Here is a 19,981-nt window from a genome sequence, read left to right as displayed (position 1 = left end):
CTTTGTCAGTAACTCAGAAAAGGAAATGTCAGGGAGAACTTGTCCTGTTCAGAAAGTTAGTATGTTTTTATGTTGGGCTGTCTCCTGTGTGCAAGTACTAATACGGAGTTTCAGCAGTGAGGTTAATGGGTGGCTTTTCTCATCCTTTCATAATTCTGAACCTTTTTATGGTTGTCTCTCTAAAAAGTAACTTTTATTTTAACTTCAGCCAAAGTGGTGAGTGGGTCATGGAACTAAAATGTAGAGAGGAAAGTCTTAGCTGTCTCATTTTGCATTCTGATGTAGTAGCATGCCTCTCTGGAATCTCCTGCTTAGGGATAATGTATAAATCATGGGGAATAAAAATCTCAAGGCTGCTTATTTTCCGCTGTGTGCATGAAAAAATACTTGGCATCTCTAGATTATGTGCCTGTTAAGACCTTATCCTAAGGACAGAAAGAAGTCATGGCTTGTAGTCGAGAGGCTGCATCCCTTGTCAGCATGTTCCTCTTCGGAGAATGCTGTACATGCCCACACTTGTATCTCTGTCAAGAGTTAATAAAGCTGGTAGGCATGTGATAATGTGAATGGCTTCTGTGGGATCAGGGTTAATTATCCTCTAACCAAATTAACAGGTTTGCTGGCTAGATATTTTTTTTCTGTTTAACAAGAACAAAAGTCTGTGGGTGACGTCTCCTCTCTTGTCCTCTGAGTAGAGAGAGAACTGATGTGACTGTGACTGTAGCTGTTACAGGCATATAAAGCCCATCTACCCTGGGAGGACATACCACGTCTGTAGGCATGCTTTCTGAACACCCTGCCAAGATTATGCTCCATTTACCTTCTGAGAGACAGTTTTCATTTAGTGGGAAGAGTATGTATTTTGGAGATTAAACAGATTAATAATCAAAACCACTTGTGGCCTTTTACTAAAGGTGTGCCTATTCTGGCCATTTTGTGGGAATTAAAAATCTTCTCCAGGAGATAGTCCAAGGAGCTATCTTTGTTAGTGTGGTTTTAATTATTTTGTATGTTACTGGAGTGTTTTGCAGCCAGAAGTAATTTTTAGTAGTGTTACCTTGCTGTCTTCAGCAAGGATTGCAACGCTGGAGAGGTAACAAAAACTGTGTCTAACTGAGGAAGTCTGGGTGTTATATTTTAATCTAGTTATAGGAGTAAAGTTAGAGACATATTACTGAAGGCTGAGGAATGAATTGGTTTTAAATATGTTTATTACTTTTAAAAGGTCCAGTTATTTTCAGAGCCTGAATTCAAGGGTATCTGCCAAATAATTGAAAAAAACACAAGATGTATTGATTCATTCGCTGTGAAGTCTTCAAAAGTTTTAGATGGCAGGTAAGTTGTATTGAATTAATATTGCAAAATCACTAAAATGTAAAAGTTCTCAAAAAGCAACCAGCTTTCTAACACCTGAAGTTTACACACCAATCTTTAGCATGTTGGGGAAAAGAGTGTAAATAATGTTTCTGTTAGTAGGTCTTGCTAAAGACTGAAAACCACCAGCATTGTTCTACTTGCACAGAATTCCTAAGAGGCAATTTCTTCTTTCTCCTGCAGCTGCATAGTGTATGACCAGGAAGAATTCTCTGGTAACCAGTATGTGTTAGAAGAAGGAATCTATCCTGATCTGACAGCCATGGGTTGCTCCCCCCAGGCAGTTCTGAAGTCTTTACGGATTATAAATATTGTAAGTAAAGCCATGAGAAATACTGTAAAGATAAGTACATTGAGGACTCTGCCCTCCCCATTTTTTTGTGACATTGAAAAGGCTCAGGACTCGCAGAAAACAGAGGAGTGTTTTTAGTTTTTTTTCTCTCTGCATTACCAGTTAAATATCCTAGCTGCAGTCAGGTATTTTGACCTCTGTGCTGGTTTTGCAATGGAGAGGCCATCACAGAAGCAGCTGCCTGGGATCACTCTTCTTAATAACAGCTTATAAAAGGGCTTCTGTAAAAAGAGTCAAGGATGTGTCAGATGGACTCTGTATTTCCCAGTAGGAGAGACCACTTAGAGTGGGTTGAGAAATGTCAATAGGAAAGCGTGAAGAAATATCTGAACTGCAGACCTTGTTTTTTATGCATATGTAAAAAGCAGCCTTAACTAGGCAACTTTGCATGAAATACATGTAATTATAAACCACTGTTGCTATCATCAGGGAAATGCAATTGGAGTTAATCAGTAAATAATGCAGCCTTCTGGGTAAAGTACAGCAACACCCAATGCCATTTGGCAAAATCATGGTTGTTATGTGTGGTGGATACAAACAAAACAACATTTATGTATTTTGTAACTCACCAGTGGCAAGGAACAAGTTTGCTCAGGCCTATAACTAATCACTATAATGGATCACTTATGGAATTTGCAAGTATCTTTTTGAGATCAAAGTAATTACTAGCAAAATGTGGTCAAGAATCCAGGAACTTGCAGCAATAGGAAGAGATGGTACTCATTTTTTTAAAAAAAGAGGAGCACATTATGGCTTCCTTCTTGGAACTGAGCAACTTTATTGCACTCCAGTGTAGTTTTGGTAACTTGTCAGGGAGGTAGCAGCTGAGGAAGGAGAGCTAAAATGTGTCATCCCCTTTCATGTCTTGGGAGCATTGTGATGTACAGGGTAAACAAATATCTGCAGGTCTGTCTGCCTGAGGAATTCTTTGGCTGTCCAGTAGACAGATCATATTAAAAATAATAGAAGTGTTTCCAGCCAAGCTTAGTGGGTGATCACTATGAATTAAAATAGGCTCTTTTGTATGTCAGTATCCAGTTCTTGGGTTTGAAATGCTTGTTTCAAGCTGGAAGGATTGGCTTACTTTGGCAAGTTTGATGATTTGTGACAGACACTTGTGTTAAAACAGCCAAATTCATGTTCTGTGTCTCTGTATTCTTAAAACTCCTGAAACTTGTTCTAGCCCTGCAGTTTATGACACTTCAGACAGTAGCATGGAGCTGCTTCTATCTGCACGTCCCATGCTACTGCTTCCTTCTTCAGAGGCTTCAGATCTCTGAAGACCAGAAAAATGGGTAGTGTATTAGCAAACCAGGGTACAGAGAATAAAAAGTTAGGTGGAAATGATCTTATTATGCTGTTCATTTTCATAATTTTACGAAAGCTTGAACTTTATTGTTCTGGATACTGGTTTCACCTGTCAGATTTATTGTGGGATTGTTTTTTTTGGCAGTGCCAGTCTTAATTCCTCCCCATCACCTGCCTCTCCCAGAACTTTCCTCCTGATTTTCTCTGTGACATTTCTATACAAGAAGCACCTTTGCTATTTTAACATGACATTACTATACTTACCTAGTTTAACTCTGCTTTTCAGGGATCGATTCCTAATGGACCATAAGAAAAGGAAATGAAAAGGATATTTGATAAGCTTGGAAGTGAAAGTTAAAAGGGCTTTTGTTCATAAGTTCAAGGGTTTTGGTTTTTGATAGGACTGTATCTTTGCTTGTGCTTGCTTTGCATGCTCCACATGGTTGTGCTGCAGGTAGAAAACAGCATTTTTCCTTCTTGTATTTGCTTCCTGATCTTTTTCCTGAACAGAGTATAAAAACAACTGTGAATGTGGCTTGTGCTTGAACAGTCATGCTGAAAATACTTACTTTTAATGAGCAATTCTGTGAAATAACTCAATGTAGATATACAGGAGCACCAGCTTTGTACAGTGCAGTACATGGGAAGTCCTGAAAAAAACCTGGTGAGCTGACCTGGCACTTCCATGGGGAATGTTTTATATAACAGTGTTGCTCCTGAATCTAAACATGCCCAGAGTGGAAGGTGTGGCTGAAAATTAGAGGATTTCCTTTTCTGTCTGTGTGTTTTCTTTGCAAGTGGGTTATTTCTGAAGCTCTGCATGTGGCTCAAGGGCTGCTGCCTGACCAGTTGTGTGTCTTGGAGTGCAGGTCTGCAAAAGGGCTGAGGGACACTGGGACACCATCACAGTGTGGCTGTTCCTGTTGGGCTTTTGACCTAGAATCACAGAGTGGTTTGGTTTGGAAAGGACCTTCAAGATCATCCAGTTCCAACCCCCCTGCATGGGCAGGGACACCTCCCACCAGACCAGGTTGCTCCGAGCCCCATCCAACCTGCCCTTCAACACTGCCAGGGATGGGGCAGCCACAGCTTCCCTGGGCAACCTGGGCCAGGGTCTCACCACCCTCACACTCCAGAATTTCCTCCTCATGTCTCACCTCAATCTCCCCTCCTCCAGTTTTCATCCATCCCCCCTTGTCCTCTCCCTCCCTGCCCTTGTCCCAAGCCCCTCCCCAGCTTTCCTGGAGCCCCTTCAGGCACTGGAAGGTGCTCTCAGGTCTCCCTGGAGCCTTCTCTTCTCCAGGCTGAACACCCCAACTCTCCCAGCCTGTCTCCAGGGCAGAGCTGCTCCAGCCTACCTGTGGTGACACAGGACAGTCTAACTGGTGTTAACCTGTCACGGTGGAGATGAGCATGCTCTGATTTTTTGAGTAAGCTGGAGGGCCTCTCCTGGTGTTCTCTGCAGCACAACAATGTGTGTGGGATGAGGAAGCACAGCTCGGCTGCCGTGTGATAACCTGGAGTGCTGGGGAGATCTTGGTGACGCTCATGCAGCGCTGTCACTCGGGCCCGAGAACATCTCAAGGAAGATTAAAGAGGACTTCAAGTGCTGTCTAGAAATCAGCAGATGTGAGGTCTTGCCTAATGAACAAAGCCAGAGGGAAGCATGGAATCTTGCTGCTGTGCACGCAGGGAGCCAGCTCTGCCTGGGAGGGCCCGTTTCCACGCCCGAGGCCGGGCGGGAGCCTGTCGAGACTCGACGTCATGTCGGGCGTTCCCAGTACAGGTGGTGTGTTTCCAGCAAGCTGAGCACCTGCCAGCAGGAAGGAGCTCTTCCCTCCCTGGCCTTGGTTTTATGCAGTTGTTGCTGGAAGAACTCCAAGAAAGGGAGGGGCAGGGTCGTTTCTACCCGGTGCACATCAGCTGTAACACCAGGACAGTTGGGCTTTTAATTGACTTACCTTGAGGGGTTTCAAACCCTTACCTTCCAGCTTCCAGGGGAAGGCCTGAGTTGTGAGAGGTTATTTCCAGTCCATATCAAGTGCTTTGCCACACAGGGAAGGGTCCAAAATTCATTACCCAGAAGATACTTGAAGTGGATTCAGTGATGCAGGGAGCTTCATGTGGACAGAATCCCTTTGACTCCAGAAGCATTTTTGACAGAGAGGGAGAATAATCATCTTCCCACAGCGATCTGGAGCATTCCAGATGTTACAGTTTTTGCCTGAGTCGTGGATTTCACCTCCAGAGTATGAATGCTGAGGCTTTTGTCTAGTCAGAGATTAATGCTGCTGTAACCTACCATAAAAGTTACAAACAAAAGCAGTAAGTGATAAGCAGTGCTGACAAGGCTGTTTCCACCTGAAGCTGTAGAAATCAATATTTTACTGCATCTTCGGGTCTGAAGATGAAAATTCCCTCAGTGAGTGGAGTGGAGTGCAATGGAAGAGGGATATGGCTTAAATTAAAATGTATTTTAAAAGGTAGTTAAGATATTCTGCAAGACTCAACCACAGAGACATTTGTGTGTGCCCTAAGATAAGGAAATTTCATGTTCCATGCAGTAAAATCCCTTGTGTGTTTTGTACTAGTGCTTTTTATTACTTTTTTAAAGTAACCTGTTGCAGAGCAAAAAACATTATCTGAGGTCTTGGATCTTAAACAACCAAGGAGAAACCTCTGAAATAAATGGGCTGTGGGGAGTAATGATGTTCACAGTCACCATCTGTAGTTCTGACATCCTGTGTTAAGTGCTCATCTTCCTTTTGCAGGAGCTCTCAGAGCCATGTATAGCTCTTTTTGAAAAGATGGGTTTCCAAGGGAAGAAAATGGAATTTGGTACAGAAGTCTTAAATCTCCAGTTCCTGGGATACAGTCCACAAATAGCTTCTGTTCAAGTCCTTGGTGGCGTGTAAGTTTAAAATTACTTCTTGATTCTTTGGGATGATACACTTACCCAACAGAAAAATTACAGGTTTTAGAAACCGAGGGGTATGAAAGTAGAGCATCACAACCTGTGCAGTGCATTAATGCAGTTTTTTCTTAAGGAACCTTTTCATGTCCTTTTTCAACATGTTTTCACTGACTGGTCCCCTGTGCTAGAAGTTGGAATTAGTTTGTATGAAGCTCACAAGTAAACTGGTGTCTTCTCTCATGCCATATTATAAAAGCCAGCTTGCATAGCATTCTTAAAGCAAATTTCTGTGCTCCTGGTTTAGGTCTCAATCAAAAAAAAATCCTTCAGCCTGTGATCTGTGTCATGTGTTATAAGTTCAAAATGTCTTAATAAGTCTTCATGTTCATCCTTTTACCCAGATACTATGGACACAGTCGTGCAGCCAGATCATTGATGCCCTTTTGACATTTAGTGATGATCATAGGATCAGAGAATAGAATCATAGAATGTCTTGGGTTGGAAGGGACTATAGAGGTCATCTAGTCCTACCCCCTTACAGTAATCAGGGACATATCCAGCTAGACCAGATTGCTTATAGTCCCATCAAGCCTAAGCCTGACCATGTAATGATCCCTTTTGCTTCAGGAATTGGGTCAGACTCTTGTTGTGAATATAGCAGTTACATTTGTTGGCTATTTTTAGGCAGTTGTGTTCTCTACATTTACTTCTGAAATTCACATAAAAACTACTCTGTGATGAAGTTTCAAAACTGTCTGGAAGCATTTTGGAAACCACTGTTACTATCTTCCAGTGTTCCAGCAGATCTGTTAAAATTTCTTTTTTTGTGTTTTTTTTCCTGTTGGTCTTTACCTCCAAGATCCTTGCCCCAAGTTGTGTTCAGTTTTTTTCTAACTCAAAGAACATGAGTTATTCTTTACTGATAGATCCATCTGAACTGTTGCTTTGCATTCAAATATGTTATTTTGAAGAGGTAAATTCCCAAGGTGTGTGTGCTACAGAGATCCTGTTGGACAACTTAAGGGTGCCCTCAAGTGGATAGCTAATACCAGATGTGTAGAGCTAACCATTTTCCCCATCTGGATAAACTTGTCAGAGGGTTTCCTTAGCACACTGAGCTGAAGTTTGAAACATAAAGGCCTTAAGAAAAGGTACATGATCCATATTCTTAAGTCTCCTGAGATTTCAGTGTCCTTCACCATAACCACAATAGTGTTACTTCTCACTTTCCAAAACATGAAGTCAAACATCAAATTACTTTGCCAATAGCGTGGTTACCATGATTCCAGGTATTGGAGCAAGGAATTGTGCATGCTTCCTGTCTGATGAATATATATGTTTTATCTGGTTGATCTCTAGAATTGTATAGATTATGATATGAAAATTCTGATTCAATTATAGTAGTGTCAGCTGCTGAAATGTGTCAAAGTACAGGTTTGAGAGTGTCCTTGCCCCTACTGCCTTGCTTATTGGAGGTGTTTTCTTCTCTTCCTTTGCTAAGAGACATCTGTTTATGATTCTTTTAATTCTGTACCTGGGGATAGATGTTCATTAGGCTGTGAAAAAAGCACCTAAATTAAGGTGAGTGTGCTGCTCTGGATCCAGACATGTGCTGACCCATCAGTCAGAGGAAAGAAAGCAACAGGAAAGAAGAAAGGTGCCCTGACATAAAACCTCTATCAAAATACCCTAGAGAACTTCACCCTATTGTGGTTCAGTGTTTGGTGATTGCAATCTGCATCCCTAAGAGTTCTTTCCCGTGTGGTTCAGGCCCATCCAAATGGAGACACAAAAATCTTCTGGCTCTGCACCCACAGCAATCCAGCATGTGCAGCAGCTGTAGCTGCCACGTACACAGACTCTCCTTGAGGAGTCACAGTACCTCTGGAGAATAGATGGTGTCTACAAGTTGGGTTCTCCTTTTAAGGAGATTTAATGAGATTAAGAAAATGCTTTGTTTCATTCAGCAGGTAATTTTCAAGTAACAGGATTTTAAAATGTGAACTCCAGCCTACTCACCTTCATGCAGATTATCTGAATCAGATTTTATTATAGTTGAAGTCTTGATAAAAAGAAGGGCATTGGCTTTCCAGAGCTAAACATTACTTTGTAGGACAGATTTTTATTAAACCCACTTGTTGATTCCAAAGCAGTAAAAGCATTCTGTCTTTTTCTTTTTTCTCCCTTATAGATGGATAATTTATGAGCACAGTAATTACAGGGGACGTCAGATGTTGTTATCACCCAGTGAAATACCAGACTGGTATAAAGTGAGTGGCTGTTGTCAGATAGGTTCCCTGAGACCTTTACTGCAGGTGAGTAGGCTCTGACATGAGATGTTCAAGGACTAATTTGTATTTTGTCATGGGGTTGGGGGAATATTACAGAGTTGAAACCAATGGTACATTCTGGATGCATGTCACAAGCCTCAGCAATGGCAGTTGTGAGAAGAAATAGCTCTACAGTTTTGCTTGTAATTAAAGCTATTTGATTATGCTACATGGCTTTGCAGTTGTACTGCTCCAACTGTTCATTAAGCAGGCTTTAAACCAAAGCATAGAAGACAGCATGTAAAGATTGGCTGAATTGTTTTAACAAGCAATGGCTAAAGCTACTGTATCTAAATAACTTTAAGTTGTTTTATAATTAGCACATAAACTGGTTACTAGCACACTGTCTGTACTATCTGCATTCTTTTTGGAACAAGAAGAAAACTGGTCAACAAAATGGGATACTTCATTTAGTAGTGATTTTGTGTTGATTTTAGGGGGGAAAGTCCTTCCCTGTATATTATTTGGTAGAATAATTTGCAAATCTAATGCAGAACTTATTCTTGTGGTATCTTTTTTGTCTTGTTCTATAAATAATCACAAAAAGGTTTGGGTTGGAAGGGACCTTCAAGATCATCCAGTCCCAAAACCCTGCATGGGCAGGGACACCTCCCACCAGACCAGGTTGTCCAAAGCCCCATCCAACCTGCCCTTCAACACTGCCAGGGATGGGGCAGCCACAGCTTCCCTGGGCAACCTGGGCCAGGGTCCCACCACCCTCACACTCCAGAATTTCCTCCTCATGTCTCACCTCAATCTCCCCTCCTCCAGTTTTTGTCCATCCCCCCTTGTCCTCTCCCTCCCTGCCCTTGTCCCAAGCCCCTCCCCAGCTTTCCTGGAGCCCCTTCAGGCACTGGAAGGTGCTCTAAGGTCTCCCTGGAGCCTTCTCTTCTCCAGGCTGAACACCCCAACTCTCCCAGCCTGTCTCCAGAGCAGAGCTGCTCCAGCCCAAGGATCATCTCTGTGGCCTCCTCTGGACTGTCTCCAACAGCTCCATGTCCTTCTTACACTGGGTCTTCCAGAGTTGGACACAGTACAAGGACACAGTATAAGGAGCATTTGGTCCAGTGCTGCTGCAATCCTAAGAGCTTTAACATTTGAAGTTCTTACTGAAACGTATTTTATTGAGGAAACAACTTTTTCTAAAGCACACATGACTTGTACCTGTAACGAAATGCATTTCCTAACTGTTGTGGTGCTGTCTTGGTCTGTCCTCAAGCAGAGTTAGGAATTTTGCATGTTGACTGCCCTAGCTGGGAGCTTGTCTAAACAGAACCATTAATGTGTAACAAGCTCAGCATGGGTGTGCAGTGTCATACTTGCTGCCAGTGAGATAAGCAGCACTGCACATGTATGAAAGCCAAGAGCACCTATAGAAGTCAGCAGAGTTGGCAGGAAGCTCTAGAGATCATCCAGTCCAACCCCCACTCCAGCAGGATCCCCTGGAGCACATCCCACAGGGCTGCATCCAGGGGGTTGAATATCTGCAGAGAAGGGGACTCCACAGCCCCCCTGGGCAGCCTGTCCCAGGGCTCTGTCACCCTCACAGCCAAGAAGTTTCTCCCCATCTTTCAGGGGCACTTCCCATGTTCCAGCCTGTGCCCGTTGCCCCTCGTCCTGTCCCTGGGCACTGCTGAGCAGGGTCTGGCTCCAGCCTCCCTGCACCCACCCTCAGACACTTGTGGGCATTGATAAGGTCTGTCCTCAGCCTTCTCCTCTCCAGGCTGAACAGCCCCAGCTCCCTCAGCTTTTCCTCATCAGGGAGATGCTCCAACCCCCCAGTCATCTTTGTCACCCTCCCCTGGACTCTCTCCAGCAGTTCCCTGAGCACTGAGCAGGGCTTGCTCTGAAGTTAACCAGAGCAGGGTGTGTTGTGTGTTCTGTGCTCAGACTGTGGTTTAAGATTTCTGTTGTTTCCTGCAGAAACGTGTGTACTTCAGGCTGAGAAACAAGGAAACAGGAAAGTTTGTGTCAGCTGATGGAAACTTAGACAACCTGAATCTTCTCAGAATACAGGTTGCAGAAGATACAAACTCAGATGATCAAATTTGGCTTTACCAGGATGGATTCATAAGGTGCCGGGTGAGGTTCAATTTCAGTCAGTTTTCTCATTTCCTCTCCAGGAGTAGGGCTTTCTGAACTCACTGCCTACTGTATCATCATTTATTTTATAGACTTACTCTGTTTCAGCTATAATACAAGCTTCTTGTAGGGAGTTGTTTTGTTGCTGGGTTTTTTTTTTAACTGAGCTCTGGCTTTTTAGGTGATGTAAACTAGTTGTATGATACCTTTTTTGAGGTAATGGAAATTTTTGATAGATTTTGGTTATCATTTACTTTTCCACCAAAGAATAATAGTTTCATAAGTACAATCAATGCCAGAAGATTGTCTTGCTCTTCATGAGCTCCTTCCACTTTCATGCCCTCTTTCTCCACAACGAAAATACCACAGAAGTGTTCAAGCAAAGGAGACCTTTTAAAATGCAGAACCTTCCTGATAATGCTTTGAACTCTGCATACTAGTTCAATCAGTGTGAGTTGTATCCTCTTCTGCATTCAGGCAATCTTAAAGGTAAAATCCTGCTCTGGTTTTGGAGGTTGGTTTGGTTTTTTTTGTGGATTTTTTTCTGGTTATGTCTGTATTTGTTGAATTAATCCCTTTTCTGTTCCTCTGTACATGTTTCCAAATGAACTTCTACTTTTCTCACAGTCCACAAAGCTCATCATGTGTGAATTGTCATTGAGGTGAGGAGAGGTATGCACAGTTCATAACATTTAAGCATGAACAGTCTTAGGTAGGGATGCCAGCCAAAGAAAATTAAGTTACTTTAATACTGTTAAACAGCTTGACTGCAAAGAATCATGTGAACTTTTTCTATAGGATTGTATAACTTCAAAGGAGCCATTTATAACTATGTCATCTGTGCTGGAGGGAAGAATCTTGCTGTTAATAAGCTAAGGCATTGTTTGGACATGTTTGCAGGACACATCCAGTAGTAAAAAGGGATTTGTGTAGACAGCAAAATGATGCAAAGTAAGCTAAAAGCTTTAATATTGTACACAAAAGACTTCTCTCTTGACAGTGCCTCAGACATTGCACTGAAAGCATTTGTATCAAGACAGAGTGGTATCATATAGCTTTGGAAAAATGCTCCTGGGTTTTGTCCCCATCTCTGTGTCTCAGGAGGCAGTTCCTCTGTGCACAGAGAACACCCAGCTCGTGCTGTGTGGCAATCCAGTAGCTCAGTGCAGAGTGGAAGGTGGTAACGTTGCTCTTAAATGACTGAACCCCTCCAGACCTCTGCCATCTTTCTCTTGCATGGCAGTGCATGTGCTTTGCACCAAAAAAAAAATGTGGTTTTCACCACATTTTTAAAAGGAAAATAAAGCTTGTGGGTGGGTAAGTGTGTACACATAGGCAGACATGGGTCAGTGGAAGAACTTGTGCCTTTCTTCTCTAAGCTCAGGTCGTGTCACTGGCTTGAGTCACAGAACCTGGAGGGATGCCTGAGGTTGCCAAGGAGGGGCTGTGTTTAAGGGAGGGGGGATAACCAGTAGGCAGGATGTAAAAGTCATTCTGCTTATTTAGTCAGAAACAGAGAGGAACAGCAAGTAGGAATTCAGGTCTCCTCACTCTTCATGAGTTTCTTGGAGATGGATGAAGTAGTGGCCTAGTGGAACTAATGTGTAAGCTGAGTCTTCAAAGTGCCATTAGGAACATTTTTAGGTACAGATGAGGATTTCAGAACTGCAGAACTAAAATCGACTTACTTCAATTCTAGGTTATGAATAGTAGGAACTGCTGCTTTTTCAAAACTGTAGTTTTAGTAATTTAAGGCCATATGTTTGTTTAATCTGCCACTGAAGTCCATTCAGAAGCTACAAGGTGGCTTATGGTGATCAGTTGGAATAAACTGTAACGTACTACTAATACAGCCTTAATACTCTTTTCAAGTAAGTTTGATTGTTGCCAGTTCTTTATTAAACCAGAGGGACATGTGCAGAGTTTTGAAATCAAGTAATACAAAGGACTAGGAAAAGAACATAACACAAAGAAGGAGTTATTATTGTGATACACTGTGGAATTCACACACGTGGTGCTGTGCAGTTGTGCCCGTTATCTCCAAAGGTTACTGCAGAACTAGAAACAATTAAAGAATAAAAAAAATGATGTGTGGAGGAGATGGAAGGCTTCTGTGCAAGGAAGAGGTGAAATAGCTAGGAGTTTTTAGCCTGCAAAGGGGGCAGTTTGAGAGATGGTATGATTGAAGTCTCTGCAAACAGCATGGATGAGACATCCCTTTAAATAAGGGAGGGAAAAGGGGAGTCAGGAGAGCATCAAATAGATCTAGTAGTTGCCTATCAAATATGTATTTTTAAAGCAGTAGTTAAGGTTTGGAACTGCTTGCCACAGAAGGGTTTGGTACAGAAGGATGTTCATTTCAAAGGGTTCTACTGAGCTCAGTGGGTAGTGACTAACACATTTACAAACAGGACAGAAACCATCTTGAGTAGTAAAGGTACCAGCTCTGCAGGCTCTGGGCTGGAAGTTGCTGTAGAGTGGGGGACATTCCCAGGAATGTGCAGCAGAGAGGAGCAGAGTGAGTGCAGTCTTCCCTGGCACCTGTTGTTGGCCACCTCTAGAGGCAGGTGCTAATTGTATCTTCTGATCTGATAGAGCATGATTGTTTTAATGTTCTTAGTAGTGGAGAGTGTCAGCAGGAACAGGAAGAAAAGAAAAACGAGCAGTCTTGAATTTGGGGCAAAGATCCATTCCTTTAGGGAGAGTTCTTCCTAGATTCTCTTCTCACCTGCTGACATCTCTCCTATCTGATTGAAAAACAGTGGATACCAGAAGTTAAGGCAGTTTTGAATAATTGGTGTTGCCTCTCTGATGCTACAGATGGCAGAGGATTGCTGCTTGACAATTGTTGGAAATCTTATAACTCCTGGCTCTAAACTTGGTCTGTCATTTGAGAGGAACGAAGACAAACAATATTGGCACATTAGTCCCGATGGCAGGATTTATAGCAAGATGAAGCCCAAGCTGGTTTTAGATATCAAAGGTAAGCAAATGTGTTATCTCATTACGTTGTGTCTTAAATACATGGTATTTGCAGTGGGATAGGCACTAAACGTGCCTATAAATTAAGGGATGGTGTTGTAGTTAATTTAATCAGGGCTCAAAAAGGACCCGATGAGCTAGTCTGACCTCCTGAATTATACAAGCCCTGAGACCTCATTTCATTTCTCCTGCACAGAGCTTAGTAACTCACAGTACTAGCTTATCTTGTATTCCCAGTGTCCACTCACTGCAGATACCCTCAGTTAATTTTACGTGGCACTGGGTGATGTTAATAGAATGTCTTTAAAATGCTGAGGCAAGAAAGCCCCAGCTTCTCATTACCTTTCATTTGTATAGAGCAAATTTTCTTACATAGTAGTTGTAGATGCAATAGCCAAAGGATATTAGGAGAGCAGAGACAGGCTTGAGCAGTGATGTGATTAGATGCAAAAAGTCTTTTCATTTGTTTATTAATGGCTGTGCCTTGATTGCCAACATGAGATCCTGCCACAACAGCCTCAGAGCTGTGTGCACTTAGTGTGTTTCACAGTCCCTTTTGTCACAGCAGTTTGATTCATGTAGACTTTGTTTCTGAACTTGGTTTTAATGGTTTCATGGGAAGTCTGGAATAGCAACAAGTGGAATGATCAGCAGAATGAGCATGATCAGATGTTCTTACAGAGCTCTGTGTTTTTGGGTGGGGGGAGTAATGGTTTTCTATAGCTGTTAATAGTGTTAGCTGGTGTAAAATGAATGTCACATTGATGCTGTGGCATGAATTACAGCAATTACAAAACCAAAACCAACAGAAAACCAGAGGGAGCAGCCAAAACTTCAGAACTCAAAAGGACAGAACTACGAGAACTGTGAGAAAATGGTTATCTGATGTCTGACCATAATACAACAGTGGCACAAATAGTCACATTCTCTTTACTGCAGTAAACAGCTTGTGATGATTACTTACCACAGAATCACAGAAAGGTTTGGGTTGGAAGGGACCTTCAAGACCATCCGGTTCCAACCCCCTGCATGGGCAGGGACACCTCCCACCAGCCCAGGTTGCTCCAAGCCCCATCCAACCTGCCCTTCAACACTGCCAGGGATGGGGCAGCCACAGCTTCCCTGGGCAACCTGGGCCAGGGTCTCACCAGCCTCACACTCCAGAATTTCCTCCTCATGTCTCACCTCAGTCTCCCCTCCTCCAGTTTTCATCCATTCCCCCTTGTCCTCTCCCTCCCTGCCCTTGTCCCAAGCCCCTCCCCAGCTTTCCTGGAGCCCCTTCAGGCACTGGAAGGTGCTCTCAGGTCTCCCTGGAGCCTTCTCTTCTCCAGGCTGAACACCCCAGCTCTCTCAGCCTCATAAACTTCTCAGACAGACCCCAGCTGTGGGGGCAGCAGTCACAGTGACTCAACATGCCTTTTTCCAGAGTCACTTCAGAGTTGCACCAGACAAGCAGAAACACTGTCAGGCTGCCTTGTCTTCAGCTGATCCTGTGAAAAGCAGTTCCATGTTCTGCATGTGGAGCTGCAGAACTTCACAAGGGACAGGGCTGGTGACACAAGCCTAGATGTGCTTTTAATTTTAAAAAACAGCAAATCTGTACGTTAAACAAGAAAGGGGAGGTACATTTAGATTCTGTTTGAATCTTTACCTGTTCCTGCCCGTTGCTCTGATGCCTTTGTGACCACAAATGAGCACGAGGAAGATTCCTCAGCTGATGCCCGTCGAGGTTCAGCTGCGCAGCCACCGCTGCCACCTTGTGGATCCCCAGGGCAGAGCTCAGCCAGGAGCACGGCTCTGGCACAGCAAATCCTTTCTTGTGCTACTGGGAAAAAAAAAAACAACCCATCTTTCCCCACCATAACACGTTTATCTTCTGTCAGACACCACTTACAAACCAGGCTTTGTCCTTGCAGTGGTGACTGAGCTGTGCAGCTTGTGTTATGTTGGGGAGCTGCTGCTGCTTTGGGGCTTTTCTTTCTGTGGGAGTATCTGCTGTGGTGTTCCCTTCTTTTCCCCCTCTTTCTGAAGCAAATATTTCTTTTGCAAATATTTCTGGAGGGTATCTCTGCTGCTTTTTAGTAACTGCCTGATGATGGCAAGAAGAGAACTCGCCTTGGTGTTAACCTTCTCATAGAGCTTTCTGATTTGGGACAGGGGCACCAGAAAACCTCCCCCAAGTCTCAGAAGAGAACAGCTCTGGTGCTTGAGGTGGCATTTCGCTGGTACAGAGAGCAGCTCTTAAATGTGCTTGCCATGCAGGACTCCAGGCTGGGATTGTTCAGCCTGAAGAGGAGAAGGCTCCAGGGAGACCTCAGAGCACCTTCCAGTGCCTGAAGGGGCTCCAGGAAAGCTGGGAAGGGGCTTGGGACAAGGGCAGGGAGGGATGGGATGAGGGGGAATGGATGAAAACTGGAGGAGGGGAAATTTAGGTGAGACATGAGGAGGAAATTCTGAAGTGTGAGGGTGGTGAGAGCCTGGCCCAGGTTGCCCAGGGAAGCTGTGGCTGCCCCATCCCTGGCAGTGTTGAAGGGCAGGTTGGATGGGGCTCTGAGCAACCTGGTCTGGTGGGAGGTGTCCCTGCCCATGCAGGGGGTTGGAACTGGATGATCTTGAAGGTCCTTTCCAACCCAAACCATTCTATGATTCTGTGGTAAGTAATCATCACGAGCTGTTTACTGCCTGTTACTGTGGTCAGGCTTGAGGAGGCTCTGAGCAACCTGATCTAGTTAAAAAGGTCCCTGAGCACTGCACAGACTAGATGACTTTTAAGGGTCCCTTCCAACCCCATTCTATGATTCTGACTCCAGTTGCCCAGCATATTTATTTCTGAGATCTGCTAGAATCCATGTTTGTTCCACTCATACCCTTTCAGCTGCTGGGCTTGTCTTCTGCTCATGCTGGGAGGGTGAGGCTGTAGGGCTGCAGAGGGAAAGACAGTGTCCATAGGAGTGTCCTGCTGCTCTGTGCAAATGGTTGGCTCAGGTAGCTGCTTCCAGTGGGAATACTGCTCACTGTGGCAGGTGTGTTGTACTACATGGGGTCTGAGCTGAGAAACAGAATGTCAGCCTGACTTCCAGCTCTGGTTGTTTCTTTGCTCCCAGGTTTCTTAAGTCAGAATGTTACTGGTGCTCTTTGGTGGGAACGTGTTGGGCGTTGCATCAAGTGACTAAATTAAGGGTCATATTTTGCATTCAGAGCTGTTCTGCTGCCAGTGGAAACAGCTTGGGCTTTGGGTGATGCTCTGTGTGTAGCAACTTGTGATGCAGCTGGTCAAAATACAGGATTATAATGGCACAGAGTACATGAGCACCAGGCCTTGTCCCTGCTGTGGTCACAGTGCCTTGTCTGGTAGCAGCAGGACTTCTTTCACTGGGTGAGCATCCTCTGGAGAGCAAAGTGACAGATGTTGAGGGGACACTGAGCAGCCAGGTTTGCCTTTTGGGGAGTGACAAGTCTCAAAGGAGCCACACCTGGTTGTGTTGCTGTGTCCTTCCTTTCCCATCCAGGCTGAAAAAGCCCAGGTGCTGAATTACTGAAGGGGTGGGGAGGAACAGGCAGGCTCCCTGGTTTCAAAGTCCATTCCAAAAGCAGGCAATGATGAAAATGAGTTTGTCTTCTCAGTGCCTCGAAGAGAAACCACCTACACCAGCACTTCCTGAAACCTGGAGTTACATGTCTGATGTTTCAGAGATAACCTACACTCTTTGCCCTGTGTCTTGACAGGAGGTGCCCAGTACGATCGTGACCACGTCGTTGTCAACACGGTCAACGAAGAGAGGCTCACACAGTGCTGGGAACCACTGGTGGTATAAACTCAAAACAAGCAAGGATGACATTTGAATGAGCCACAATTCCAGACACCAGGATTGGCACTGCCACCTCTGAGGGATACTGGATCGACGATGAGAGTTTGGTCTGGTCTTTGCCATTTTAAAAAGAACAAGCAACAGAATGATTTCAGCTCTCCTAAGATGATTATTCCTTTACAGGCTTGAGTATCTCTCATCCTTTCCATTTTTTAATTAATCACAACTCAATGGGAGATAGAATGGTAGTGTGCCTCTGGCTAGAGTGGAAGAACTAAAGGTGGGAGAGACCCCATGGAGTGTGTCAGTGAGTAGTTAATCCAGAACAGTTAATAAGCACAATTCTAAATTATTATAAAAGTCTGTTGTTGTTTTGTTTTGTTTTTTTCTTTAAATGAGAGAAGAGCTAAAAAAAATAATCATTAAAACTCACTTTATCAAGGACAGGAGTGCAGTGTGTATGAGTACAGCAGCTTGGACCTGTGGGCTGTAGTATAGAGAAATATTCACTCCCAGAAATTAATATATTTGTTTCACTGGAAGAAAGTTAAGTTTGCTGCCAGGGTAAAGACTGTCAGCACAGCACAGCCAAAGTATTTTGAACGTGGCTTCAAATATAGTTAGTATGCTAATATAGTAAATCCTAAATTAAGGAAAAAAAAATAGATTTTTCTCATGTAGAGATGATGTACATCAGTAGATAGGTTAGGGAAAAGAGGGCTGGCAAAAGGATGTATTGGAATGTGAAGAACTTGCCCATCTTCTAGGCTGCCTAACTTTTTGAGTTATGGGTATTTTACTTCTTTGCCAAGTCAATTTTTTTTACCTTTTAAAACAGTTCCAGCAAGTAGTCTTCCTGAACCCCAAAATCATACAGAAAAACAGTAATTCTTAGGGAAAAATATCACTAAAGATACTGCAGCAGCACCCCAGCACTGTGGTTATGAAGCTTCCCAGCCACTGCCTGTTGGGTTTGCTTTGGAAAATGCCAGAATCCCAAGTATTTCTGGTGCTGTTGGAGAGCAAGGGCTGTGGAGGGCAGAAGTGTCAGAAAGGGGCAGAGCCAGGGCTGTTCAAAGGAAACCCTGCTGGTTTAGTAAGGAGGTTATGACAAGTCAGACACAGGAGTGACTGCAGGAGGTTCTTCTGTTGCCCTGCTCATCACCTGGTCGTGTTAGTTTTCCTTAATAATGTTGGCAAAAAGGTAAAATACAAACAAAATCTTGTACTATGCTGCTGTGTTTTGTTCTGGCTTAGACCAGTGTTACTTCAAGCTGCTCCTAGGAGCATCCAGGCCTTTGTCTTGCATAGTAAGTCTGTTTAAAATTAACATTTTCATGACTATTTTGTTGCCTCAAAGGATACTGGTGCTTTTGTTGTTACCAACCTAGAGGAAGTGCCTTCCTGATTCTCCTCCTTTTGTACAGACACACTTGAAGTTTCATTGCTCTGAAATGTGCTGCTTTCAGTTCTTCCTAGAAAAAGTGTTGTTACTGGTTCCAGACAGTGGTACTTTGTCATATTGATGTGCTCTTGCTATATATATGATATAGCATTTTACAAATAAATTTAACTTAGGTAACCTTTAATTGAAATTATTTTTAAAGCAGAAAGGTGACATTTTACAGTTTTGCTTCTGTCTTGTGCCCTTCTCTGTCCATCATTCCTGCAGCAGCTAATGAGTGAATACAGGGTGTAGGGCAGCTCCAGGCTCCAAGGAATCATAGACTCACAGAATGTCTGGGGTTGGAAAGGACATTAAAACTCATCTAGTCCAGCCCACCCTGCAGTGCACAGGGACCTTTTTAGCTAGATCAGGTTGCTCAGAGCCTCAAGCCTGGAATGTCTCCAGGGATGGGGCTTCTGCCACCTCTTTGGGCAACTTGTGATGCTTCTCCTATACAAGCACCTGTTCTGTGCATTTGTAGGTGGGGCCACAGTTGAGGTGGTTGCTGCTTCTATCCCCCTGTGGAAATGCTGCATGATACAGTTTTTCCATCACTGTTGCTGCAGCAAGGTCAACGTGCAGCTCTCAATTCAGAGGTTACCACTTTCCTTGCATCTGCCTGTGTGAGGGAAGTCACTCCATGGCCCATCTCTGGCCAGCTGGTAAGTTTAAAACCAGACCAACAGACACACCCTCCAGTTGACCAACCATCAGGGCCAGGAGGCAGGGCAGGGACAGGGTCTCCTGTTTACTGACAAAATGATGTCCAGCCTACCTGCATAAACACTGTCATCAGCTGAATCTGTGCCAGGAGTTGGGCAGTTAGAGGAATCATCAGTTAGAGACTGATTTTTTTTGTTCCATCCTTCTGCTCAAATGAGTTATACCGTGAGAGATTGGCCTTATCAAGATTAAAGCACCAGTCTTGAGACAGCAACTTGACCATTTGATACAGGAAAAGTTGACAGGTTTTGAGAATGAACTAGGTTGAGGAATAATCTATATTAAAGGTGAACAGAACTAGAGAAGGCCAAGGAAAAAAAGGAACAGTGTGAATTTCATATGGACAACTGTCAGCACCCAACTCAAACATCTGGAAAAGAAAACTTCCAAGATTTTTAAACTGCAAATGCTGCTGCCTGTTCCTTTTATCCAGAGTGCTGGGGTGTTCTGCCAGAGTCACAGCTACATTCTCATTTCTGGTAGAATATCCAAGGGACATTTAGTATTTCTTGTCTGTCTATTAAAAGTTATCAACAGGCAGAGCAGAGAGAAATCAGAGGCTTTTCTAAAACACAAAATGCCTTTTAAAAAAATTATGCCTCCTGCATGAGCTTTTAAAGAAGAAACAGCTGCTACCTACCCATTCATCTTCAAGTGCAG

At 43.6% G+C, this 19,981-nt stretch overlaps 1 protein-coding gene across 1 annotated transcript in view; it reads left to right on the top strand.

The window, feature by feature from the left end:
* The window catches only part of CRYBG1 (crystallin beta-gamma domain containing 1), a 44,854-nt gene extending 27,338 nt beyond the window's left edge, over positions 1–17,516 (top strand). The window contains exons 15-21 of the mRNA XM_051613092.1: positions 1,226–1,335; positions 1,558–1,687; positions 5,806–5,945; positions 8,140–8,263; positions 10,202–10,360; positions 13,181–13,343; positions 17,069–17,516. Coding sequence (XP_051469052.1) covers positions 1,226–1,335; positions 1,558–1,687; positions 5,806–5,945; positions 8,140–8,263; positions 10,202–10,360; positions 13,181–13,343; positions 17,069–17,157 — 915 coding nt within the window. The 3' untranslated portion in view covers positions 17,158–17,516. The remainder of the gene's footprint in view (positions 1–1,225; positions 1,336–1,557; positions 1,688–5,805; positions 5,946–8,139; positions 8,264–10,201; positions 10,361–13,180; positions 13,344–17,068) is intronic.
* The last annotated feature ends 2,465 nt before the right edge of the window (positions 17,517–19,981 follow it).

Source organism: Apus apus, chromosome 3, assembly GCF_020740795.1.
Source record: "Apus apus isolate bApuApu2 chromosome 3, bApuApu2.pri.cur, whole genome shotgun sequence".
NCBI lineage: Eukaryota > Metazoa > Chordata > Aves > Apodiformes > Apodidae > Apus > Apus apus.
Note: the sequence above shows the minus strand (reverse complement) of the source record. Positions and strands in the feature narration are given on the sequence as shown.